This window comes from Callorhinus ursinus, unplaced genomic scaffold (genome assembly GCF_003265705.2).
Source record: "Callorhinus ursinus isolate GAN/ISIS: 27379988/994484 unplaced genomic scaffold, GSC_fseal_2.0 scaffold6, whole genome shotgun sequence".
NCBI classification, from domain to species: domain Eukaryota; kingdom Metazoa; phylum Chordata; class Mammalia; order Carnivora; family Otariidae; genus Callorhinus; species Callorhinus ursinus.
Window position 1 is genome coordinate 54077118 of NW_027397068.1, and position 27033 is coordinate 54104150.

A 27033-nucleotide genomic window follows, 5' to 3' on the forward strand; every position below is an offset into this window, starting at 1 on the left:
AGGTCGTGATCCCAGGGTCCTGGCATCGAGCCCCGCATCGGGCTCCCTGCTCACCGGGAAGCCTGCTTCTCCCTTTCCCACTCCCCCTGCTTGTGTTCCTGTTCTCGCTGTCTCTCTGTGTGTGTCAAATAAATAAGTAAAGCCTTTTTAAAAAAATAAAAATATTTCTGAACCATATGACTTTCCGGGAATAGGTTTTAAATGGGAAAAATATTCACGTGACACATACATGTTGTTCTAAGATTTCTCGTTGGATGTTAGCTCAACAATGGCTTTAGGCATGTTGTTATAAAGCTTAATGGTTTTTATAGGATTCCCATGGTCTTGCTTGGTTTTTCAACGCAATTCCCCAGTTATCATTCTGCCTCTGGAGACCGCTCACTGTGTTTGAGTATGGTCTTTCCGGTCATGATTCCATTACCCTAAGAGGAGAGTTCTGTTGCTAAGGAAGCTGGGGTGTAGCATGCTTAAGCATTAGCTTAAACCAGAAACCTGTAAGGGCACCTGGTCAGATGGTACCGTGCTCTTAGCTGCTTTCAATCTGGTGATTCTCTTTATTCTTCCTGTTAAGTTTTCACACCTTTTACAATTTCTTCTGAATTTGCTACCCGAACTCCTTTTATTTCTATTAGCTAACTTGACACTTCTCCCACCTTCTAAATACCATCTTCCTCTGAAATCACACTATGGTCTGTACGTCCCCTCAACAGCCATTTCCAAAAATCAGTGCCCACGTACCTCATAGAGCTTTCACTCTGTAAGGGTATGTAGTCATGATATGCTCAATCTCCCGGGAGGATTTACAAAATGCATCCAGGTACGCAGAACAACGCCCATGCCTTAGAGGTGTGTTATTAATAGAACTCCATATTAGGCATGTTGAGTTACATGATGCTTTTAAATCTGAGTTTTTGGAAGGATAATTGGCTTAGAAAGATATTCATTCTCTGCCTGTTGGTCTCCTGTCCTCCTCTCTCCACTTCCCTCTCGTCCCAGTGCTGAATGTCAGAGAGGAATGGACACCAAAGCATTCTCAGAAGCAATGAGGCAAGGCCAGGTGTTCCTGTCACATGTTAAATTTCATTCCACTTCTTACACAGTTACTTAAGTCCCTCTCTCCCTTTCTACCTAAATTTGAATGGTCTCAAAGGGAGGTAGGATCCAAATGATTCATCATCAAACAAGATTCTAAGAACTCCAGAGATCCAGAACGTGCTGCCAGATTACCCTTGCAGTCACCTTGTCAGGATGGGGGCTCCTCAGCTTTCACGGCCCACTGGTCCCCTCACGAGAGTCGCTCTCCATGGATCTTTAGCCTGGGGAGAAATTCAGAGATGGGCAGAGAATGAGACCAGCAGCTACACAACCTGCCAGCCATGAAATGCACAAACAGAAGACCAGGCCAAGGGACTCGCAACCCTCCATGTTGGCAGATTTTTCCTCATGTGTTTTGGAAGAGTTGGCTGGTTTCTTGGCTTCTCACCGCCCTGTGCTTTTCACATATGTGTCTGTCTACAGTCAGACAAATAAGAACCACGCATACATGGTGCACATGCATATGTGTATCTCGTGAGGGGCATGTGTGGAAGTTGCTCACATTTCACACAGCTCTTTTAGTGCCATGACTCACGCAAGGCCATGAGCACCCGTTTTTTGCAGACTGCTGCAGCCCACAGGAAAGCTGCCGTGTTTGGTCTCCAAGGAGACTTCCAGGCCAGTTACCTTGGCAATGCATCCTCTCTGTCATCAGGTCTGACGACTTGGGGTTGCAGTATTGCTGTGGCGTACTCTGCAGATATTCGGAGGAACTTTGACTGCTCATAGCTTTTCTGTGCGTTTAGTTCCAGTTTCAGAAACTGAGAATCTTTATCATCTATAGATCTTTTAGTTTTGTGATGCGAGACTGACCGTTTGAAAGACTTTTTTTGAGAGAGAGAAAAACACACAAACTTTTATTTATATTTAATTTTATCTCATACATGTTAATTTCTTTCTTTATGGGTGTGGATGTATAATGTGAAATATTAGTGAAGTAGAATAAATGTGAAATTAATACATAAATACGGGAGTTTTTTTATTAGCATATAATGTATTATTTGTTTCAGGGGTACAGGTCTGTGATTCATCAGTCTTGCACAATTCACAGCGCTCACCATAGCACATACCCTCCCCAATGTCCATCACCCAGCCACCCCATCCCTCCCACCCCGACCACTCCAGCAACCCTCAGTTTGTTTCCTGAGATTAAGAGTCTCTTGTGGTTTGTCTCCCTCTCTGGTTTCATCTTGTTTCATTTTTCCCTCCCTTCCCCTATGATCCTCTGTCTTGTTTCTCAAATTCCTCATATGATCTCACTGATATGAGGAAGACAGACATTTTTGAATTGGGGCATTTAATAATTATTTGTCTTAATGAGTCCGGTGATTGGTCAGAAAGATTAGCCTGAGACTATAGCAGAGATGGTCCTTTCAGAACTTTTTCAAAATGTGGCTTATTTGGTTTATGACTCTTCTGTTTTGCTTCTCCAATCCGTTCATTTCTACAGCATCCAGAATGATTGTTCTAAAATGTAAATTTGGTCTTGTCACTCTCCTACCTGCAGAATAAAGTCTGGACAAGTCCTCCCAAACCCTTCCTGATCTGGCCCCTGCTACTTCCCCAGTCCCACCTCTTGCCGATGGTATCTTCACACCCTGCTCCAACCACAGACCACCACCACCCTCTCCCCAACACCGTCATGCAAGACTCCTACTTGAGCTTTAGGTTTCCATGAAGATGTCTTTTCCTTTAGAAATTCTTTCTGGATCCTTCTGAGGATTAGGTGCCACTCCCTTATACTGTCATAGAACCCTGCATTAAATTATTCATTTGTAGCAGTTCCTACACAATGCTTTACCTACTTGCTTCCTTGTTTCTTTAGTCCCTTAAGGGTGAAGAATGTGCTGTTTCTGGTCAGGAACGATGTCTTGCGCAAAAGCGTAGGGAAGCTTGTGGGTGTAGGAGTAGAGAAACGTAAAGTCCTTACCTGGCCCCCGAATGGCTAAGTATGTCTTACCTTTCTTATTCTTCCTCCAACCACCACCTTCCTCTTGGCAAATAGTAATAATTTTTGTGGAAACGCAGTCTTTACCCACCTCTTTTTCCCCCACCAGCAGGTGTGGTAGAGTACATCCAAATATAAGCAGAATTCCCCTTTTCTTTTTTCATAGACTGTATTTATTTATTTGCCAGAGAGAGCGCACAAGCAGGGGGAGCGGCAGGCAGAGGGAGAAGCAGGCTCCCCACTGAGCAGGGAGCCCCACCCAGGCTGGATCCCAGGACCCCAGGATCATGACCTGAGCTGAAGGCAGATGCTTAACCAACGGAGCCACCCAGATGCCCCATGGAATTCCCTTTTTCAGAATAATGACATTATTTGACTGATTAGACAGTTCTCTTTGGACAAGGGAGATCATCGCAGAGTATGAGCAAACCTTTTCTGTGAAGGGCCACATACTGCCTCTGTTCCCTGTTCATTTCTGTTATTGTTCTACAACCCCTTAAAAACATAAAAATCATTTTTAGTTCATGGGGCCATGGGCAGGATTTTGCCCTTGGGCTGTAGCTTGCCAACCAGTTTTAGAGCTTGAGGTCAATTTTACAGAGCCCTATTGCCAAGGAATCTAACATAGCACTTAAACGAGGGACCTGCAGCCCCCCTTTCTTGCGATCCTTCATCTTGCATCCATGCAACCTTTCTCAGTTGGGCAGTGGTATGCGTATTACCTCTGGGCTTTGGGACAGTCTGGTGTTAACTTTGCTCTTCTTCCGTGCTACCTCCTTCAGTTTCTTGTCTTCCCATCACTGGTCTCGCCTGTCCCATCCACCCTCTTCTCCTGGGAGTTATTTGAGCTGTTAAGAGCATTAACCTTCCTTTGGGCATTTATTTAAGTTAGGAGAAAAGAGACACAACCAAAAATGATTTTTTCAAAGCAAGTTCCTCCTTTTTTGGAACATACAGGACTCCTGAATGAATTCTCTTAGAAGTGTTTATTATATATTTGTCATAAATATGCACTCGAACATTAAATTCTTCCTTATTCCTGTTGGTCACTTACTACCCACCTGGAGTTTAATACTTTCTGGTGGGTTCGGCAGAAAATGCCTGGGCATAAGAATATGCATTCCATGAAATTTTTTTTAATCTGGCTCTATGGATTAATTTCATCATAATAACTCCGAGAAAAATAATTTGTCCATTGAAAAACCATGTTGCCTTCAAAAAAGAAATTCAGGGGCACCTGGGTGGCTCAGTCGTTAAGTGTCTGCCTTCGGCTCAGGTCATGATCCCAGGGTCCTGGGATTGAGCCCCGCATCAGGCTCCATGCTCTACAGGAAGCCTGCTTCTCCCTCTCCCACTCCCACTGCTTGTGTTCCCTCTCTCTGTCAAATAAATAAATAAAATCTTTAAAAAAGAGAGATTAAAAAAAAGAAATTCAGACACAAGCTAGTAAAGTGTTGACCATTTAAAAGATAATGTGATCAGTGGTCTTTTGAAAAGTTTAGACAATTGAACACATTAAGAGTTTGAACATTTCTGGAATAAACTGTGGAATTTAATTGATAATGATTTTTCAGTGTTGGTGCTTTAGTTGTAGCAAATGTGCCATCCTAATGTAAGCTGTTAATACCAGGATGAACCATGTGCCGGGTAGAACACAGTAACTCCATTCCATGCTCAGTTTTTCTATACATCTGAAACTGTTCTAAAAAACAAAGTCCGTTAATTAAAAAACAACAACAAAAAAATCCCCCAAACTGTATTAGTTTGCTCGGGCTGCCATAACCAAGTGCCATAGACTGGGTGGCTTACAGAACAGACATGTATTGCCTCCCAGTTCTGGAGCCTAGAAGTCCCAGACCAGGATGTGAGCAGAGCTGGTTCCTTCCCGGGGCTTCAGGAAAGGATCCGTTCCACACCGCTCTCCTTGGTTTGCAGATGACCATCTTCTCAGGTCTTTCCCATTGTCCTCCGTCTGTGCATGTCTCTGTTTCCAGTGTTCCCCATTTTATGTGGACATCGGTCGTATTGGGTTAGGACCTCTTCCCCAAATGACCTCACTTTAACTTGATTACCTGTGTCAGAGACCCGAGCTCCCATCAGGGCACATTCTGAGGTACCAGGGGTTCGGTCTTCAACAGAGAAATTTTCGGGGGTGCAATTCAACCCATCATGCTAACCGCCCCCCCCAAAATGAATGCTTCTCTCACGCCTAGCATTTTTCCAATGTGTTTCCCATGCATCCCCTCTTTTAATTTTGCGCTCACTTCGCACGCATCCGTGTGTTGGTTTTGTCCTGCAGTGACCAGCAGCAGCTGCAGCTCCTGTACTTGGAATGTGTCCTGTCCGTGCTCAGCAGCTCCTCCTCCTCCATGCGCCTGCACAGAGGCTTCACAGACCTGATCTGGTGAGTGCCCACCCACACACACCTTGCATGGTGACCCGATGCTTCTCTCCTTCCAGCTCCATGCTCAGGTGCCTGCCCATGGCATCCATGACCTACCGGCCACCTCATCCGTGTGCGAATGCTTTAGCGAGAAAGTCGGGAAATTGCTTCGCTCACATGCACTGGATCAAAATACAGAGAGAAGCTTATGACGATCTTAAAATAGGACTCCAAGGGCCTCTGGCATTTTGTTGACACCATAGGCTCATGGGACTCAGGAACCAGGAGAGTGTTTTCCAGGTTTCTAGTTTATCCTAAAAGCATACAAAGGCACAGAAAGTCGCACAGGGGGGCAAGAGCTATTGAATGTTATTCTTAGCCCTTCCCCGGTACATTCTCCATCTCAACCTGAAGACTCATCACTTAATTATAGCCAGGGAGTCCCACAGGTGACCGGGCCCTCAAGCAGCCAGTTAGCTGCTCTGGGTTCCTGGGCTTTTCCACGGGGAGGAAGTCGAATTGTATGTGACAATATACATGTCAGAATTTTAAATTAAGTTCTCACATTAGAAGCAGAAAGAATTTTGTTATTTATCGTAAAGTAAGACTTTCTAACTAAGCCATTTAGCATTTGGAGTTGGTTCCTTTACATAAGAGGGTTTCTTAATACTTGGTATTTTTATTTAGCTATTTCTGCTTTGAGCTATGAGAAAAAGCGTTCTGTTCATGTACCTAGAAGTGATGGAAAGACATGGAAAACGGGGGCAGGATGTCGCCAAAAAGAGGAGCAGGAAAGAACCCAACTCTTATTAGTCATTTTTGTGGCATCTGGTATTTACCCGCAGGATTGTATTCACATTTTATCCTTTTGCCTTGTTAGCCAAACATATTTTTCCTCCTGTGTCTTGCCAGGAAAAACCTGTGCCCTGCTCTCATCGTGATCCTGGGGAACCCAATTCATGATAAAAGCATCACCTCTGCTCACAGTAGCAGTGCTGCTTCTGGCATCGAGTCAGACTCTGCATCTCCGGGAGTTTCTGACCATGGCCGGGGGTCAGGCTGCTCGTCCACTGCGCCAGCCCTGAGTGGGCCGGTGGCTCGGACCATTTATTACATCGCAGCTGAGCTGGTCCGGCTGGTAGGGTCGGTGGACTCCATGAAGCCCGTGCTCCAGTCCCTCTATCACCGTGTGCTGCTTTATCCCCCACCCCAGCACCGGGTGGAAGCCATCAAAATAATGAAAGAGGTAGGAAGGCATGAAGAACGCCACCGTGCTTGCCAGGAGGTGGGGGGCAGTATCTGAACACAGTGTCTTGCCTACAAGAAGCACTCAGAAAATGTTTGCCAATCACCTGCTAACACTTACTTGTTACCACTTGGTATCCAGTAATCGACAGTATTTTTAGGGCATGTGTTGGGAGCCTGGGTGAGGACGGGTTGATCGGTGCTCACTAATGCAAAGTCATTGATAATATAAGCGGCAGGCATCTGATTGAGCCCCAGGCTGACTTCATTCTGCTCCCTTAGGTACTGTTTGTGCAGATATATGTGTTTGTTCCCCTTTGCCAAAATTGGATTTCAAAATATTTTGTACTCAGGTTGTACATTATCACCCCCCCCCAAAAAACATCATTACTAATCTCTGACTAGTAAAAGGAATCCCTTTGCCCCATTCCTACTTAGGCCTCATATCCCAAACATCATGACTCCTGCGAGAAGGTAAAGTTGTCCAGCTTATAACAGCCATTCCAGTGTGCTCTTTCATGGTTTTGAGGAGGTACTCCAAATAAGAATTTCTCTGCTTTCTTCCAAATAACCAGAAAGAAAAGTGATCAACATTTTTGTATTTGTGAACTTGTTCATTGCCTTTGTTTTTGGTGCCTATGCCCAAAGAACAACAAACCCAGTGTAACAAAATTCCTTTGTTGCTGCTCATCAGTTTCTCAAAAGCTTAATTTGAAATGCCTCTTGGTGTTGTTTTAAAAAGATTTCACTGTAATGAACAATGGAAAATTCTGACTCAACATTTCTAGAAATGAAGGAATGATCCAGATTCAATTGCTGGTTAAGAAAATCTATGAGCACACAATAATAATCTTTTTTTTTTCTTACCTTCTATATGTCCAGCACTTCACATATATTATCTTTAATATTCTTAATATCTCTTTGATGTTGTATATCAACTTTTACTAGTGAAGAATGTTATTTCTTTTCTCCATCACAGATTCAGGCAATGAGAACAAAGGGTCAGCTTTAATAACTGGTCACTCCTAGGTTGGTGAACCCACTGTAGCTTTGGAGGCAAGTGAGACTAGTCTAGTTTGTCACCACTCAGACAGCAGTGGCTCTACCCTTGTTAAGTGTATAACCAGGGACGCAGGATGGGCTTTCTCTGAACAGGCAGATCTTCAAGGGGAAGAAAGAGGAAGAGACTGGCTACACATGCTCAGCTCCTTCTAAATCCACCAGTCAGATCAGACTCCCCCTCCATCAGAAGGAAGGGAGAGAAAGAGAGGAGAGAGGTCCAGAATTTTTTTTTTAAGATTTTATTTATTTATTCATGAGAGACAGAGAGACAGAGAGAGAGAGGCAGAGGGAGAAGCAGTCTCCCAAGAAGCAGGGAGCCTGATGCGGGACTCGATCCCAGGATCCTGGGATCATGACCTGAGCCAAAGGCAGACGCTTAACCATCTGAGCCACCCAGGCGCCCGAGAGGTCCAGAATTTTATTCCACTGGATGTTCCTCCCCATAGAGATATGATGCCAGGAAAAAGGAAGTTTCCCTTTCACAAAGAAACTAAGGTTCCAAAGGGTCAAATGATTTGCCTAAGGTCACAGAGAAAGAGAAAGGGTGTACAGCCTGGTCCATCTGACCCGAAACCCATAACCTTTCCTACAACATGCTTGTTACCATACTTGACTTTGATATTGCAATGCAGATGAGTCTAGGAGCCCCTTTCCATGCTGGCTCATCTACCCCTTCATGAACCTGAGTTGAAGAGTCAGGGTCTGGATCCTCTCTCTGCCACTCCGCAGCAAGGCTGTAGTAGCTAACTCATTTAACTCTGAACTTACAATTTTTTTTTTTTTTATCTCTACATGGTAGTAATATTCCAAAGGTTCAAAATGCAATAAGGTTTGTATAAATACCTTGTAAGTATAAAGGGCTAGACAAATACTTGGCATGCTTATTGCTATCCTAAGGAAAAGAAGAACTATGTGCAGGCTGAAGAGAGCTGGTCCACATGACCTCCTGCCCTGAGTAGTGCACCAGTTCTCACTCAGCTCCTTGTCTGCTGCCTGCCTGTTTTCTTTCTTTCATCTTTCTGAATTTAGGCTCATAAATCACCACTGTTAACAGTTTTTTTCAGGCTCTAATGGCTCCTGTTGCATCTCTCATCAAGTCTGAATTACTCTGCCCAGTTTCTAGATCCTTCTCTCACCATTCTCATTCCCCATCATTTCCCAGGATCCCTCATTCCATCTGGCTGGCCCTGCTCTGCTCGGCTTGCCACTTGCCTGCCTCTATCCACGGGCCATTCCCCTTAGCAGAGTCGAGCAGTGATTCCAGTATGCCAGGCGCAGCTGGCTCTTCATGTTAGTTTATTTACCAACTTTCTTGGGAAGAGAATACCATGGCCAGTTTCCAGATGGGGAAGCTGAGGCCCCATGGGAAGTTACTTGCCCAAAGTCCTTGTGGGTAGCAGGGCTACTGCGTGAGCCCAGACATTGTAAGGAGAGCTGCCTCTGCTGTCAAAAGCCTCCTCCTTTACAGTTGGGCTTCCTTAAACCATGAAATCCTCTAAATTCCATCATTTAGCAACTAATTATATGTCCCATCCCACTGATTGTTTCACAGTCCAACTTGGTACAGACTTCTTGTCCCCTCAAGTCTGTGTCTGTATACATTGCTCTTGTGTGCCCCCCACCCCCCCCCCCCCCCCACTATCTAACCCTGCAGTGCTTACATCAGAATAAGTGCTCAATGAATTCTGACTGAATGACAGGTGGACCTGAAGATAGAATATCTGCGAAGAGGGTGTTTTGTGAGCAGTGGCCACCTTTCTTTCCCACCCACTCAGACTTGACTGGCCCTGGGCTTGTGGCTGCCCATGGCAGATCCACTCGCCACCTGAATGCTAAGTAAATACATTGCTTATGGGGCACATAGGTGTCTAAATGTATTTTCAATAAGAATTTTATTGACCACTATGCAGGAAATTTGTTATGTTTTCCCCCTTTTCATAGATTGGTCTAGCTTCCCCCGGATGATTTCACAGGGCAAGGCTGGAGTTAGACATCAGCACGTGAGTAGCAGGTCCAGGCAGTGCTGCCCTGTGGAGCACAGCCGATGGATGGGGGCCAGGTTACTCCAGTCACTATGACAACCAATCATTTGGGAAGATTGGTAACCTGGAGACCAACATGCGCCATCTATGCACACAAGGAAAACCGCTGGGCACCCAGCATGTTTGTTTAGCCTTTCAGAGTTTGAACGCTTGGTGTGTTATTTCCCTGTTCTCTTTGTGATTTGTCGCTGCCCCATAGGTGCTGTGTGCCTGTTCATCAAAGATAGGATATTTTGTTTTTCAAACGACAATTCTCTTTTCTGTTTCCGCTTTCCCAGAAAATGAACAGTAATCACAAGTTCACCTTGCTTCCTTTCCTCTCTCCCATGGTTTGGCTTCAGAAGGAGTTCCCTAATCTTTTTTTTTTTAAGATTTTATTTATTTATATGAGAGAGAGAGAGAGAGAGAGAGAGAGAGTGCGCACAAGAGCAGGGGGAGGGAGAAGCAGACTCCCCGCTAAGCAGGGACTGGGATCATGACCTGAGCTGAAGGCAGACGCTTAACTGACTGAGCCACCCAGGCGCCCAGGAGTTCCCTAATCTTTATCAGACTGTGACACCCCAGCCCCTGACAGCACATCCCTCACTCCCACTGGAAGAAGCTGAGATTCAGCATGCCTTGCCTTTTTTCAAGTAGTTGTTAAGGGTTCTTCAGAAGCGTGATCACTGAATGTCCTTTCCTTCCAGATTTGGAAATAACTGAGAAATAAACCCAAGATCAATGTGGGAATTCAGATATGTCATCTAATTTATTACTGGTAAAGTTAGTGGTAAAGTTAATTATTACTGGAGATTGTAATGAGATCCCAAGAGAAAGTGAGATTCCCCACAGCCAACGCTCTGAAATGCACCTACGCTTCTAGCAAGAGATGGGGCAGCTGGAGGCACTTAGGCTCAGCCACTTCACTTGGATGCAGGGCAGGCTGGTGGCAAGAGAGAGGGTGGGGGGAGGAGAGAGATGAGGGGGGCAGGAGAGAGAGGAAAAGAGGAGGAGGGGAAGGGGAAGGCAGAGAGAGCAGAGAGGGAGACTTGACTCTTTCAATGTCAAAAGATACAATGTGGAGAGAAAAGTAGAAGCTTCATGGCCGTACCTCCAAGAGAGGAGTTCCCAATTTCTGGGGTATGAAAGAAGTGCGGTAGGAGGGAGGGAAAGAAGAGTGCCCCTTAAGATATAACTCTTTCTAGTTAATATACCTTTTCCTGTGAGTATAAATTACTTTGAAAATAATGGACATAGTGACAGGAAGTCTGTTCCAATACACTTAACCCAGTCTTTTCCTGAATTCATTAGCCTCAAATTGAAATTTTCTTTAAAGATTTCTACCACATGGAAATAAAAATTAGGACTGAGCAGTTATGAAACTTCTATACCTGAAAACTTGTAAGATGTAGCCAAAGCAGTACATAGAAGGGTATTTATAGCTTAAAATGATTATATTTAAAAAATTGGAAGCCTAAAATTAATATTCTAATTTTCTGAGTTAGGTAGCTAGGAAAAGAAGAGCAAATTAAATTCAAATATGGTAAAAAGGAGGAAAAATAAGGATGAAAGCAGAAAGTAATGTGATAAAAAGCAAATATAGTAAATCAATAAAGTAAAAAGTACCAGGGCTCTGAAAAGACTAAGAAAGTTGAAAAACTCTTGGTAAAAACAATAAAAAAATTCCAGAATAGGTAAAAACAAGTAAGTAGAAATAAGAATGAAAGCTATTACAAACATTAAAGAAATTAAAGAAGGTATTAAGGCCACTGAGGCCAGTAAATTTGAAAACTTAGGTAAAATAGATAAATCCCCGGGAAATAATACAGCCTTTAACAAGCTGGCTCAAGAAGAAATTGAGAACCTACATAGTTCTAGAATCTTTAAAGAAATTGAATCAATAGTTAAAAATCTTTCCATTAAAAAACAACAACAACAACAACCCCACTGGCCCCATACAACATTAAAAACAAGTTATACCAACATTTAAGGAATGGATAATTCTAATAATATATGAACTTTTCCAGAGTATAGAAAGAGGCAATACTTCTCAACACATGTTTTTTCAATTTTTAAAAATTGTCTTACCTTTTGACCCCCTTCATTTTTTTTTACCATCCTCCCATCCCTCACCTCTGGCAACCACCAATCCATTTTCTATAACTATGAGCTTGTTTTTTTGTTTGTTTTTTTGTTTGTTTCTTTTTTTTTAAGGTTCTACCTATAGGAGAGATCACATAGTATTTGTCTTTCTCTGTCTGACTTATTTCACTTAGCATAATACCCTCTATGTTCATCCATGTTGTCACAAATGGCAATATTTCATTCTTTTTTGTAGATGAGTAATACTCCCTTGTGTGTGTGTGTGTCTGTGTGTGTGTCTGTGTGTGTACACACAACACATCTTCTTTATCTATTTATCCATTTATCCATTGAGAGGCACTTAAGTTGTTTCCATATTTTAGGTATTGTAAATAATGCTTCAATGAACATGGGGGTGCATGTATCTTTTTGACTTAGTGTTTTTTTTCTTCAGATAAATATCCAGAAGTGGAATTGATGGATCATATGGCAATCTATTTTTAATTTTTTGAGGAACCTCCATACTGTTTTCCATAGTGGCTGCACCAATTTCCCATCAACTGTGCAAGATGGTCCTTTTTACTCCACACATCCTTGCCAACACTTGTTTTTTTAGTCTTTTGATAATAGCTCTTCTAACAAGTGTGAGGTATATCTCATGTGGTTTTGATTTGCATTTCCTGGATGATTATTAATGAACATATTTTCATGTGTCTGTTGGCCATCTATATGTCTTCTTTAGAAAAATGTCTATTCAGGTCCTCTGCCCATTTTTAAAATCAGATTATTTGGTTTTTTGCTTTTTTATTGAGTTGTATGAGTTCTTTATGTATTTTGGATATTAACCCCTTACCAGTTACATGACATGCAAATACTTTCAGTAGGTGACCTTTTCATTTTGTCAGCGGTTCCTTTGCTGTGCAGAAGCTTTTTAGTTTGATGTAGCCCCACATGATTATTTTTGCTTTTGGTGTCAGATTAAAAAAATCCTTTCCAAGACTCATGTCAAGGAGCCTACTGCCTGTGTTTTCTTCTAGGAGTTTTATGGTTTCAGGTCTTACATTCAAGTCTTCAATCCATCTTGAGTTCATTTTTGTGTATGGTATAGGGGTCCGTTTCCATTCTTTTGCTTGTGGCTGTCCAGTTTTTCAAGCACCATTTGTTGAAGAGACTGTCCTTTCCCTAATGTATATTCTTGCCTCCTTTATTGTATTAATTAATTTAATTAATTGACATATACATATAGGTTTATTTCTAGGATCTCTGTTCTGTACTTTGTGATCTGTATGTCTGTTTTTAGGTTAGTACCATGCTGTTTTAATTACTGTAGCTTTGTAATATAATTTTAAATCAGGCAGTGTGATGCCTCCTGCTTTGTTCTTCTTTCTCAAGATTGAGTTGGCTACTCCAGGTCTTTTGAGGTTCCATACAAATTTCAGGTTTATTTGTGCTATTTCTGTGAAAAATACATTGAAAATTTGATAGAGACTGCATTAAATCTGTAGATTGCTTTGGGTAGTATGGGCATTTTAACAATATTAATTCTCCCAGTCCATGAGCCCGGAGTATCTTTCCACTTATTTGTGTCATCTTCAATTTCTTTTATTAATGTCTTGTAATTTTCAGTATTCCAGTCTTTCACCTCCTTGATTAAATTTATTCCTAGGCATTTTATTATTCTTTTTAAATGGTAGTTCATGTCTTTTATTAACCCATATATAATTACTTGTCTTCTGATTTGTTGAAGCAATAGGTCAGACAACATTTGCCACAATAATATCTGTCGAAGTGGCTAGCCATGAAAACTCCAGCACCACATTCATCGAAAGGGCACTCCTGAAGAAGGAGACTGATTTTGCCATTCTAATCCACCTTATAGTATTTCAGAATGGCCAGTTTAGCCACTTCTCTTATGCTTATTCTTCTTGGGAGTAGAGTAAGACTTATTCTTCCTTCCTTCTTCTTAGCACCACCACCAAGTCTCAACACAAGATGAAGAGTGGACTCCTTTTGAATGTTGTAGTCGGACAGAGTACGTTCATCTTCCACTTGCTTGCCGGCGAAGATCAGCCCCTGCTGATCACAAGGAATTTCTTCCTTATCCTGAATCTTGACCTTTACATTTTCTGTTGTAGCCGAGGGTTCAACCTCAAGAGTGATAGTCTTCCCAGTAAGGGTTTTCACGAAAATCTGCATCTTGACAGTGGTTCCGTGGCAGATGGTGGGTTGGAAAGGCATTTTATTATTTTTGATGCTTTGTAAATAGGATTATTTTCTTGATTTCTCTTTCTGATAGTTTATTTGTGTATAGAAATACGACAGATTTTTGTATGTTGATTTTGTATTCTGCAACTTCACTGAATTCAGTTGTTCGTTCTAACAGTTTTTTTTATAAAGTCTGTAGGGTTTTCTATATATAATATCATGCCATCTGCGAATAGTGACAGTTTTACATCTTCCTTTCCAACTTGGATGCCTTTTATTTCTTTTCTTGCCTGATTGCTGTAACTAGGACTGACAATACTATATTGAATAAAAGCGGCAAGATTGACATCCTTGTCTTGTTCCTGATCTTAAAGGAAAAGCTTTTAGCTTTTTCCTGTTGAATATGATGCTAGCTGTGGGTTTGTAATATGTGGCCTTTATTATGTTGAGGTATGTTCCCTCTATGACCACCCTTTTGAGAATTTTTATTATAAGTAGTTGTGGAATTTCGTCAAAATACTTTTTCTGCGAGGCACCTGGGTGGCTCAGTCGTTAAGTGTCTGCCTTCAGCTCAGGTCATGATCCCAGGGTTCTGGGATCAAGCCCCACATCGGGCTCCTGGCTTGGCAGGAAGCCTGCTTCTCCCTCTCCCTCTGCCCCTGCTTGTGTTCTCTCTCTCTCTCTCTCTCTCTCTCTCTCTGTGTCAAATAAATAAAATCTTTTTAAAAAATATTTTTCTGCATCTATTGAAATGATCTTTCCATTTTTTTCCTTCATTTTGTTATGTTGTGTATCACTTCACTAATTTGTGGACATTGAGCCATCTTTGAATCCCTGGAATAAATCCCAGTTGTTTATGGTGTATGATCCTTTTAATATATCATTAAATTTAGTTCGATCACATTTTATTGAAGATTTTTGCATCTATGTTCATCAGGGATATTGGCTCATAATTTTCTTTTCTTGTGGTATCCTTGTCAGGTTTTGGTATCAGGGTAATGCTAGCCTTATAAAGTGAGTTTGGAGAGTTCCCTCCTCTTCTGTTTTTTTGGAAGAGTTTAAGGATTGATATTAATTCTTCTTTGAATGTTTGATAGAATTCACTGGTGAAGCCATCTGGTCCTGGACTTTTGTTGTTGGGAGGTTTTTGATTACTGATTCAATCTCTTTACTCATTATTGGTCAGTTTGGATATTCTTTTTCTTCATGATTCAGTCTTTGTAGGTCAAATATATCTAGAAATGTATTCATTTCTTCTAGGTTGTCCAATTTGTTGCCATATAATTGTTTATAGGATTCTCTTATGATCTTTTGTATTTCTGTGGCATCAGTTGTAATATCTCTTTCATTTCTGATTTTATTTATTTAAATCTTCTGGGTTTTTCTCTTGGTGAGTCTAGCCAAAGGTGTGTCAATTTTATCTTCCCAAGAACCAACTCTTAGTTTCATTGATCATTTCTATTATTTTTTAGTCTGTTTCATTTATTTCTGCTGTAATCTTTCTTATTTACTTCTACTAACTTTGGGCTTTACTTGTTCTTCTTTTTCTAGTTTCTGAAAGTGTATTGTTAGATTATTTATTTGAGACTTTTCTTACTTTTTGAGGTAGGCATTTGCTGCTTTGAACTTTTCTCTTAAAAGTTTTCTCTTAAAACTGCTTTTGCTGCATCCCATAAATTTTGGGTTGTTATACTTCCTTTTTTTTTTTTTGGTCTCAGGGTATTTTTTCATTTCTCTTTTGACTTCTTTTTTGACCCATTAGTTGTTTGGTAACATGTTGTTTAATCTCCACATATTTTTGAATTTTCCAGTTTTCTTCATGTAATTAATTTCTAGTTTCACGCCAATGTGGTTAGAAAAGATGTTGGATATGATTTCAGTTATCTTAAATTTAAGATTTGTTTTGTGCCCTAACATATGATCTATCCTGGAGAATGTTCCATGTACACTTGATCAGTCCAGTTTTTGAAGCTAACCAGTTTTGATAGCAAAATGAGACAGAGCACAGGGAAGTTAAATTATAGGCCATTCTCAGTAAAGAACATAGATGTAAGTGCTTTATAGTTCTGTGCTATTAAATTTTTTGAAATAATCCCTCAGAGAATTTGCTTTATCTAAGCTAGTCCTGAATTGGGGAGCTGGGAACCCAACTGGGGAGCTGGGAACCCCTCTATGACAAGAGGAATACCAAATCAGTTTTATTAAGATTTGTAGTTCCAAAGACTTGCGTTTTTTCCCTTAGATTGTATCACTCACTTTCTCTAAAGTTCATGTTTATTTGAGCCCACAATTTTAAAACCTTGTGCTTTTTTATGATATTCACTATACTGTTATTTTTTCCCTCTTTTTCTTAAAGCTACTTGGGAGCCCACAGCGTCTCTGTGATTTGGCAGGACCCAGCTCCACTGAACCAGAATCTAGAAAAAGATCAATTTCAAAAAGAAAGTCTCATCTGGATCTTCTCAAACTGTATGCTACATTCCCCTTTTCCATCTATTATTGCTTGGCAAAGACTTCCTCTGAATACATTTGACCTTGTTTTTAAATCCCTGAAATTTTTTATGAATCTGCATTATGTGGAATTTTATTGTTTAATAATCTTCCCACAAGCCATATGAGAAATCTTATTTCAATATATTATGATCATGTTCTCCATATTTTCATATTGGCTTAAAGTGAACCCAATGTGCAAAATGAAATGTACAACAATTATCCATTGGAGTTATTTTAGGGAAAAACTTTCTGAATCACAGTATTATAAGGTTCCTTTACAGGTAGCCCCCCCCCCAGAAAACTGAATATTGTCTGATTTGTAATAGCTGTATTCACATGCATGTGTTCAAGAACATGATTGTTTTATAGAGGATGTCCTCATTATCATATAGCCATTGTAACTACTTTCTTTTTGAAAAACTGAACATAATACAAAAGTGAGCTTATTCAATGCCTGTCCTCTGTCCTTGTGGAGATTATAAATGCCCATCTGGAATTTTTGTGCGTACCCAAATAAACCAGCCAACCAAGAGGGAATGTGATTCAAAGTGGGCCACTTTTCCTGGACGTTTTCCTCTACCAGCCTGAGCATGTTTGCTTCATTTACACCTTGGCCCAGACCATTGAATTCCGTGCAGGTCGGAGGATCTGTTTTGAATACTGTGCTGTTCACCAGGCGAACACGTCTTGTTCATCTTGGAGCACTCTCCCATGTTTCTTACACTGTTGTTTTCTCCTTTGGACCCTTAGCATCATGGACGGCATGACGGAAGCGTGCATCAAGGGCGGCATCGAAGCGTGCTACGCCGCCGTGTCCTGCGTCTGCACCTTGCTTGGGGCCTTGGACGAGCTCAGCCAGGGCAAGGGCTTGAGCGAAGGCCAGGTCCAGCTGCTGCTGCAGCGCCTGGAGGAGCTGAAGGACGGCGCCGAGTGGAGCCGGGACTCCATGGAGATCAACGAGGCCGACTTCCGCTGGCAGCGGCGCGTCCTGTCCTCGGAGCACACGTCGTGGGAGTTGGGGAACGAGAGGAGCCCCGACATCAGCATCAGCGTGACCACCGACACGGGCCAGACCACGCTGGAGGGCGAGATGGGCCAGACGACGCCCGAGGAGCACTCGGACCACCACAAGAGCAGCCTCAAGTCGCCAGCCGCGCCCGAGAGGAAGGAGATTCTGAGCAAGGTGCCGGAGCCCGAAGCCGTTGACCAACCAGACGTGGTGCAGAGAAGCCACACGGTTGCTTTCCCCGACATAACTAACTTCCTGTCAGTGGACTGCAGGATGAGGTCGTACGGCTCCAGATACAGCGAGAGCAATTTCAGCGTGGATGACCAAGACCTTTCGCGGACCGAATTTGATTCCTGTGATCAGTACTCGATGGCGGCCGAGAAGGACTCGGGGAGGTCAGACGTGTCGGACATTGGGTCAGACAATGGCTCGCTGGCGGACGAAGAGCAGACCCCTCGGGACTGCCTGGGCCACCGGTCCCTGCGGACTGCCGCTCTGTCCCTGAAACTGTTGAAGAACCAGGAGGCGGACCAGCACAGCGCCAGGCTGTTCCTGCAGTCCCTGGAAAGCCTCCTCCCCCGCCTGCTGGCTCTGCCCAGCGTGGAGGAGGTGGACTCGGCCCTCCAGAACTTCGCCTCTACCTTCTGCTCAGGTGTGTACACGGCCTCGGCTATAGAGTCAGTAAGGGTGTTCAGGGCATTTTGCTGAAATGGGAAATGACCGTCCTGCCTGTAGTTTGAAGTGCTCCAAACATCTTAGTTGCGCCTGGGATTCCTTATATTTGAAGAGAACAAAGGAATGTAAGACTTACTGGCGTGGTTGGAATTGTAGGCAGTTGGTGCCTGGGATATTCTTAGGTTGATAGATGGATAAGGTGCAGAGTAAAGAGTAAGAGCTTACTGCCTTCTAGAAAGCTGCTGCTGACTGAAACGAAATGACAATCTCCGACTCTCAAAACATTGAGTTCTCAGTATGCTTCTATACCTCCGTGTCTAAAAATCACAAAGCAGTGCACTTTTGGTATATCAGTATGTAAACTATTTTAAATGAGGTCTTGAATCAGATGCAGGCTGTGTGAATTCCCCTGAACTTCCGGTGTGGGGTATTCCAGTGTCTGGTCATCACGGGGGCTTTCTGGTGGCCAGTCCCCAGCCAGAGCCCACCCAGAGTCGCCTCTTTAGAACAAAAGGTGTTCCTAGAGCTCTTCACTTAGGCATTTACAAGGGTTTTAGGAGTCAGGATGAGGTCAAAGACAAATACTAGAACAAGAGATGCTTCTAGTGTCCATATCACTTAGGACATTGTAAGGATTTTAGGAGCTCTGTGCCGGGAAAGGGGCAGAAACCAATATGAATATTTTCTATTACCTCACAGTACTGCAGAAAGAAAGCAATTTATGGGTACAAAACATTTATGGCAGGAATAACTGAGTGTCTGACTCCTAGGAAGTCAGTCACCTGTGCCTTCCCCTGACACTCATAGGTCTCTTGACCACAAACTACTGAGGCAGATGGACCTTGCTGGGCTTGTGCTCACATAAAAAGGACTAACCCTGAGAATGAACACAGAACTGTTAAAAGTCAAGATCACCGTTTGCTCTTCCCGCCTCTAAGTCTTGAGCATGTGTTTGTTGTTGCACTTACCACATCTATTATAGTGATTTGTGAATGCCTCCACCTTCCCCCCTGTGTACTTTCAGCTCCGGTGTGGTCCAGCCATGTCTAACACATATTCGATCTTCAAACAAAGAACACATCACACAGATATACAAAAAAAAAAAAAAAAATTGTAGCCCAGTTACTGAAACTTGGTAGAAGCTAACTGCTGTACTGTTAAGAGGCAGCTTAATAAGTATGTTTAAGAAACTGACCAGATTGTCCTTTGTCAAAAGGACACAAAAAAGACACTTAAATTGAGGTATATTTAAGGAAGGACATTTTTTAATATGAGAATGATCCAAAGTTGTAGGCACCAGCAGAGATAAAGAACTTTCAGTCCTAGACTGATACTCCTGGACTTCTCAACCTATCTAGAAATTGGAAAGAGATGCATATAATTTCTCAGCTTTCCTAACTGCCCTATGATTCTTTTCGAGACATAAAAATGCCTATTTTTAAGGCTACCCTGGACGGCATGACGGAAGCGTGCATCAAGGGCGGCATCGAAGCGTGCTTCGATACTTTACCTTTTGGAATTAAATACAAAATATTTTTTTTTCTCGATACTTTACCTTTTGGAATTAAATACAAAAATAAAGTTGGGATATTTGATTTGTGTGAAGGAACACACACACATGTGCAAAATTCATGTTTCATTGACAGACTAAGATAATGTATAAATACTCTTCTTAAAAATTCTATTTCTCCTTAATATCTTTTATGCTACCATCATTAAATTTATTATCTTACTAAACATTGCTAGTATATGCTTTTTGTATGTATCTCTTCCTTTCTCTCTCTCTCTCACACACACACACACCCAGTGACGCTTCATCAGTCAACATTTATAGAGAAGCTTCCATGTGCTCTGAACTAGGGGACTCAAGATATGCATGCCTTATTCTCAATAAATGTGTATTGACTGTAGATTCATGAGCTTGCTCTTTGGTCCCTTAACATGTGAAATAGGTCATGGGCTGAAGAAGTAAGTCATGGGTAAAGCCTGAGTTGAAAGGAATATTCACTCCCCTTTGGAGGGGGTTTGGTAGAGCCTCTGAGCCTGTGCTTATTCTCGCTGGTAATATTTATGGGGAGAGGAGCTCAGCGGCCTGCTCTGACCAGCTTCCCTGGTCAGACAGGCTGGCAAACATCAGTGATGCCAAGGAACAGCCGTATATCTGACTGTAGCACTGCCACTGGCTGGCATCATCATCAGGGATGAGTCAATGGTGGCCTTGACTCATCAAGAAATGGGAAAATTATATTTAGGACCTTCTATTTAAAATAAAAATAATCTTGGGGCACCTGGGTGGCTCAGTTAGTTAAGTGTCCAACTCTTGGTTTCAATTCAGGTCATGATCTCAGGGTTGTGAGATCGAGCCCCAAATCGGGCTTCACACCAGGCGTGGAGTCTGCTTAAGATTCTCTTTCTCCCTCTCCCTCTGCCCCCCAAATACATACATAAAATTATAATAATCCATACAAAACAACTCAGCTGCAGAAATTTCAGCATTTAAATATGTAAGATCTAACATTCAGATTACTTCATATTTATCAACAACATCCCCAAGTAATTCCAGATAAATGAGTTGTTGTAGTGGTAAAGACCGACTCTCAAAGGCCCTGCTTCATTTCCTTTGAGAATTAGGAAATATAATCCTAGCAAAGTCTTTTGTAAAATTTGAAGCTAAAGTAAATCTTAACAGTTGTTTTTGTACCTTTCAAATCAATACTTATTTACAGTACATGCTGAACAGAGCTTGAGTGAATTTGTTCACTCAATTTTTTCCAGAATGTGGCCCCACGGATGTTGCAAACTGCTCAAATTTCAGAGGTCAGTAAAATGTCCCATCAGACCCAATATGTTATGACATTAATTTTTACGTGTATGAATCAATACATTGAAAAAAGGATCCAAATCTTTTGGTTGTTTCCAAATATAATTTTTAGTAAATGTCTGTAACTGAATTAGTCATTTGTCTTTTTAGTTCTAGTGACCTCCACAATATTTTTACCAATTAGGAGTTGGTCTGTCTTTACAGATTACAGACCCATCACGCTGTGGTCCTGCTAACAATAGATACAGGACTGTACCTCAGTCACATCTGTGGTTTAATGGATCACATTGACCATTGCTGTGGGTCAGCCAAAGCTGCTAGATGCTGGCCTAGGTCCACTTCTGCACTGAGCCTGTGCGCTCTCTCCCCCTGCAAGCACCACCTCCAAGATGAAAGACTAGTAAAAGAAAAACATCTGTACCCTGCAGGGGCAAGAGAGAAGGCAGATGGCCTTTGTTCATCCAAGACAACGTTTAAAAGGAAACAATAGGAAATGAGAAGAGAGAGTCTCCCTGAGTGATAACCCAGATATTTTGCTCACTATTTACTTCGATGTCAAAAGCTTTAAACCTTATTTTGTCAAAAACTCCCATTGAACCTTTGCCCCTGACTTGTTATCAGGGTCTGCTCTGCTGGCTGAGACCAGATTCGCTCAGCGTTTCTCAGGGACCCCTGTCCTCAGACAACTAACATCCAGTTGAAATGAGCCCCCTTAATTCCACATGATTCAAGGGAGCCTTTCCTTTGAAACCAATGGAAGTTTTTTTACAGTGGGGGAGTTTGAAAACGTCCAAACAAAACGGATTTTATAAATAAATTTTTTTAAAGATTTATTTGAGAGAGAGAGAAAAAAAACATGAGTGGGTGAAGGACAGAGGGAAAAGTAGACTCCCTGCTGAGCAGGGAGCCTGATACAGGGCTTGATCCCAAGAGTCCGGGATCATGACCTGAGCCGAAGGCAGACGCTTAACCAAATGAGCCACCCCAAAATGGGTTTTATAAAGGTGGGAGTGGACATGAACTGTGACAACTGCAGAAATTCCTTCCTCATCCTGCACTGAACAGAGTAGCATCCATGTGAAGTGGCTCCTCGGGGACGAAAAAGCAAGAGCCAGCCTCACACAGCAACGAATGGAGGGGCACAGGTACTTACTTGGCTTTGGGATCACTGTTCCTTAGATTAGTGGTGTTCAGTTACAATCTTGAGATTCACTGTGACCACATATAAGGCTTATTACAAGCAATTTGATGTTTATAAAGTACCAAATTTCATAAAAGATAGTACAGCAAGTATGAATCTCAGTTATGCAAGAAATACCTATTTCTTTGAATTAAAACAAACCTGACTCTAGATCCCCAGCCAGCCGGGCCGGCCACACATTTGAGGCTAGCCCTCAGATCCCCATTCCAGGGAAAACCAGAAGCCGGAGCTTATGTGGGATCTGGACAGGGAGGCCTCTCACCTCTCACATGGCCAAGGAGCTCCCACTGTGCACTTCACAGGCTCCCTGATGTCCTGTGATTTTGCTACCCCTCTGCCAACATGGCACCTGGACTGCTCTGGCAAGGCTGGGAGCCCCTGGCCACCGTCATATGTTCTCTGAGACCCCACCAGTTGCCCCCACACTGCCAGGCAGCAGGAAGCCGCAGACCTCAACCGCCGCCCATTCAGGACTCTCCCTTCTCTGCCTCGCTGCTTCCTCTCTCCTCTCATTGCCTTCTGGGAATGGGCCACCGTCTCTGGAAGGGGCTCTGGCTTTGTGGATACCAAACCAGGAAGGCAAGTATGCGCTTGCCGGCTTCAGTTTTTCGCCCTGGGATTTAAACATTCCAGAAGATGGTAATACAAATTTAACTCGGTATCTCTGTGGAATACAAAGTGTTAAATACAAAAAGAAAACCTCAAATGAGTCAATGTGTTACCCTGCCTCTACCAATTAGGATAAGGTTTGTTTGCCTTTGGTGGAAAATTCAAGTGTTTTAAGATTCAGTTTCTTTCCCCTAAATTACACCTGAGGTAGGCTGTCCAGCGCTCTGTGATGGCTCTCCTGTCTTCCTGCCCTACCATTGTTAACATGGGATTTTCATCCTCAGGGTTCCTCATTTACCAAGATGACTGCTGCTGGTGGAGTTGTTCGTTTGCTTTAACAAAGGGAGGAAGAGAAGTATTCTGGAAGCAGGGTTAGGGAATAAGTAGTCTCACAAAATCCTCCTCCAATACCCTGGCATTTGTGGAATATGAAGTTTGGAGAATATAATAATATAAAGACCAAAAAAAACCCCATAATTATACACCACCCAGAGACTGCCTCTGAAATATCTTGGTGTCTTTCCTTGGAGTCGTTTTCCAGCATTTCTATGTGTCTGCGAGGATAATACTAATGAACACGAGCATAGCACTTCCTAAGTGCCCTGCACTGACTAAGGGTTTTACCCATATTAATTCATTTAATACTCATAATAACCCCAAAGGGTAGGGAGTATTATTATCCTCATTTTACAGGTGAGAAAACCGAGGCACAGAGAGGTCAAATAAGTCAAACAAGGTGCACAGCTACAAAGTGGTGATGCCAGGGTACAAACCTCCACAGTCTGGCTCCAGAGACCTGCTCCTGGTACCACCCTGTGCCTGCCTGGGGCGGGGTGGCGGCGGGTGGAGGGGTGACGAATGCATGGGCAAATCAGAGGCTCTGTTCAAGAACACAAAATCCCCTGGAGTTGATTGGCCGTGATTAAAAAAAGCAGCCACAGACTGTAGCCCAGCAAAGGTGGGACAGCTTTCCAAGTCCTGACAGATGCACACCCATGGAAGCCCATCATCCCATTGGATCCTGAGAGAACCTCAGGAATTTATACTAAGGGAGCAGAAACTCAAGCAGAGATTTCTATATCAAAATGTATATGAAAGCAGAAATATTAGAAATAACCTAAATGCCCCAAAATAAGGGGAAAGTTAAATGAGTCCTACTAAATCCATTTATGACACTATGTAGCTATTTAAAATGATGTTTTCAAGTGATATTTAATGATACGGTTCATGGTCACAATGTAATTTTAAAAAGGATTCAAAATTAACTTCAAATGTTAATACTTACCTCAGGATGATATAATTACAGATTATTTTCATTTTCTTCTTTGTACCTTTTTCGAAACCCCTTAAAAATTTTTTCTTATGACTTCTATCATCAGAAAAGAAAACAGTGATGTTATTTAAAAATTAGAACCATAGAACTTAATTAAAGAAATATATTACCAAGTAAAATAGTGTAATCTTTTTGTTTTAATTGAAGTATAGTGGACACACAATGTTACAGCAATTTCAGGTGTGCAACATTGTGATTGGACAGGTCTATACATTATCCTGTGCTCCCCACAAGTGTAGGGTATCTGTCACCACACAACACTATTAAAATACCATTGACCATACTCCCTGTGCTGTACCTTTTATTCCCATGACTTACTCATTCCATAACTGGAAGCCTGTTATCTCCCACTCCCCTTCACCCATTTTTCTTACCCCCTGCCCCTCCCCTCTGGCAACCATCAGTTTGTTCTCTGTACTTACAAGCCTGTTTCTGCTTTTTGTTTTATTTGTTTTGCATTTTAGATTCCACGTGTAAGTGAAATCATACGGTGTTTGTCTTTCTCTGTCTGACGTATTTCACTTAGCATAATACCCCCAAGGTCCATCCATATTGTTGCAAATGACAGGATCTCATTTTTCTAATGGCTGAATCATATACCATTACGTGTGTGTATGTATATTTACACACACACACACACACACACACACACACACCACATCTTCTTTACCCATTCATCTATGGATGGACACTTGGGTTGCTTCCATACTTGGTTATTATAAATAATGCCATGATAAACATAGAGGTGCATATTTTTCACCCCTGTCATTTTCTTTGAGTAAATACTCAGTAGTGGAATTACTAGATCATAGGATATTTCTATTTTTTATTGTTTAAGGGACCTCCATACTGTTTCCCACAGCAGCTGTACCAATTTACATTCCCACCAACAGGGCATGAGGGTTCCTTTTTCTCCACATCCTCACCAACACTTGCTATTTCTTGTCTTTTTGATTCTAGCCACTCTGACAGGCGTAAGATGATATATCATTGTGGTTTTGGTTTGCACTTCCCTGATGATTAGTGATGTGGAACATCTTTTTGTGCGTGTGTTTGCCATCTGTACGTGTTCTGTGGGAAAATGTGTATTCAGGTCCTCTGCCCATTTTTTAATCAGATTATTTGATTTTTTGGTGTCGTATAAGTTGTATAAGTTCTCTATATAGTTTGGATTTCCACCCCTTATTGGATATGTCATTCACAGATATCTTCTATTCAGTAGGTTGCTTTTTTGTTTTGTTGATGGTTTCCATTGCTGTGTAAAAAGCTTTTTATTTTGTTGTAGTCCCAATAGTTTATTTTCGCTTTTGTTTCCTTTGCCTAAGGAGACATATTTTAAAAAATGTTGTTAAGACCAATGTCAAAGAAATTACTGCCTATTTTTCTTCTGGGAGTTTTATGGTTTCATGTCTCACATTTAGGTCCTTAATCCAGTTGGAGTTAGTGTAAGAAAGTGATCCAATTTTATTCTGAGTGTAGCTGTCTAGTTTTCTAGTTTTCTAGCATCATTTACTGAAGAAACTATCTTTTCCCTGTTGTGTATTCTTAGAGCCTCTTCTCTTGTATATTAATAGACTATGTAAGCATGGGTTTATTTCTGGGATCTCTGTTCTGTGCTATTGATCTGTATGTCTGTTTATGTGCCAGTACCATACTGTTTTGGTTACTACAGCTTTATAGTAAATTCTTGAAATCTGCGATTGTGATGCCTTTCTGAAGGTTGCTTTGGCCATTTGAGGTTCTTTTGAGGTTCATGCAAATTATAGGATTCTTCTAGTTCTGTGAAAAATACTATTGGTATTTTGATAGAGATTGCATTGAATCTGTAGAGTGCTTTGGTAGCGTGGACATTTTATCAATATGAATGCTTCCAATCCATCCAGGGTATCTTTCCATTTATTTGTGTCATCTTCAGTTTCTTTTATCCATGTTGCATAATTTTCAGAGTATAGGTCTTTTACTTCCTTGGTTAAGTTTATTGCAGGGTATTTCATTCTTTTGCGGGCAATTATAAATGGAATTGTTTTCTTAATTTCTCTTTCTGCGACTTTGTTATTAGTATAAAGAAATGCAACCAAAAAATCATATGCTATTATTACAAAGATTTAGAAAGTCAGTAATGCCCAGTATTGCTGAGTGGGTATAACAGTGTTCTTATGCACCATTGGTGGGAAGAAAAATTGGTATAAAACTGTTTGGAAGATAGATTTGGGCTGTATCTGTCAAACTTTATATATGTCTTTAGTCTGCCTTAAGGAATTTATCCCACAGATGCACTTGCATTAAGTGCTGAAAGTCATTTCATCATTTCAGCTTTTTATCATAATTTATCATAATTGAGACTACATAAATGTCTACCAAGAGAGCATAGTTAAATAAATCACACTCCAACCATGCATTGGTATATGCATAGTTATTTGAAAAGAATGATATATAGATCTGTAAGTGCTAATATCAATAGATATCTAAGGGCACCTGGGTGGGTCAGTTGGTTAAGCATCTGACTCTTGATTTCAGCTCAGGTCATGATCTTAGGGTCATGAGATCAAGATCTGCATCAGGTGTCATACAGAGCATGGAGCCTGCTTAAGATTCTCTCTCTCCCCCCCCCACCACTTGCACACACTATCTCTCTAAAAAAATAAAATAAAAAGAGATATCTAACATATATTGCTAAGAAAACACCAAGTCTCATAGTACGATGTATGTAGTATGATCTCATTTGTGATTATATTTCCACACAATATGTACAAGTAAGTAATTCTACTGGGGTGGTTATCACTGGGGCTTGGGAGAAGCAGGGACTAATTACCCTTATTTTTTATATTTTTTTAGTATGGTTAAATGACAA

At 41.7% G+C, this 27033-nt stretch overlaps 1 protein-coding gene and 1 pseudogene across 7 annotated transcripts in view; one reads left to right on the plus strand and one right to left on the minus strand.

Annotated features, from left to right (window-relative positions):
* The window catches only part of ARFGEF3 (ARFGEF family member 3), a 178956-nt gene that overhangs the window by 85454 nt on the left and 66469 nt on the right, over window positions 1-27033 (plus strand). For all 7 annotated transcript variants that reach the window (XM_073893993.1, XM_073893994.1, XM_025865994.2 and 4 more), the window contains 4 exons: window positions 5343-5447; window positions 6339-6672; window positions 16398-16510; window positions 17285-18195. In XM_073893993.1, the coding sequence (XP_073750094.1) occupies window positions 5343-5447; window positions 6339-6672; window positions 16398-16510; window positions 17285-18195 (1463 nt within the window). The remainder of the gene's footprint in view (window positions 1-5342; window positions 5448-6338; window positions 6673-16397; window positions 16511-17284; window positions 18196-27033) is intronic.
* On the minus strand, window positions 13559-14041 carry LOC112818940 (ubiquitin-ribosomal protein eS31 fusion protein-like; annotated as a pseudogene).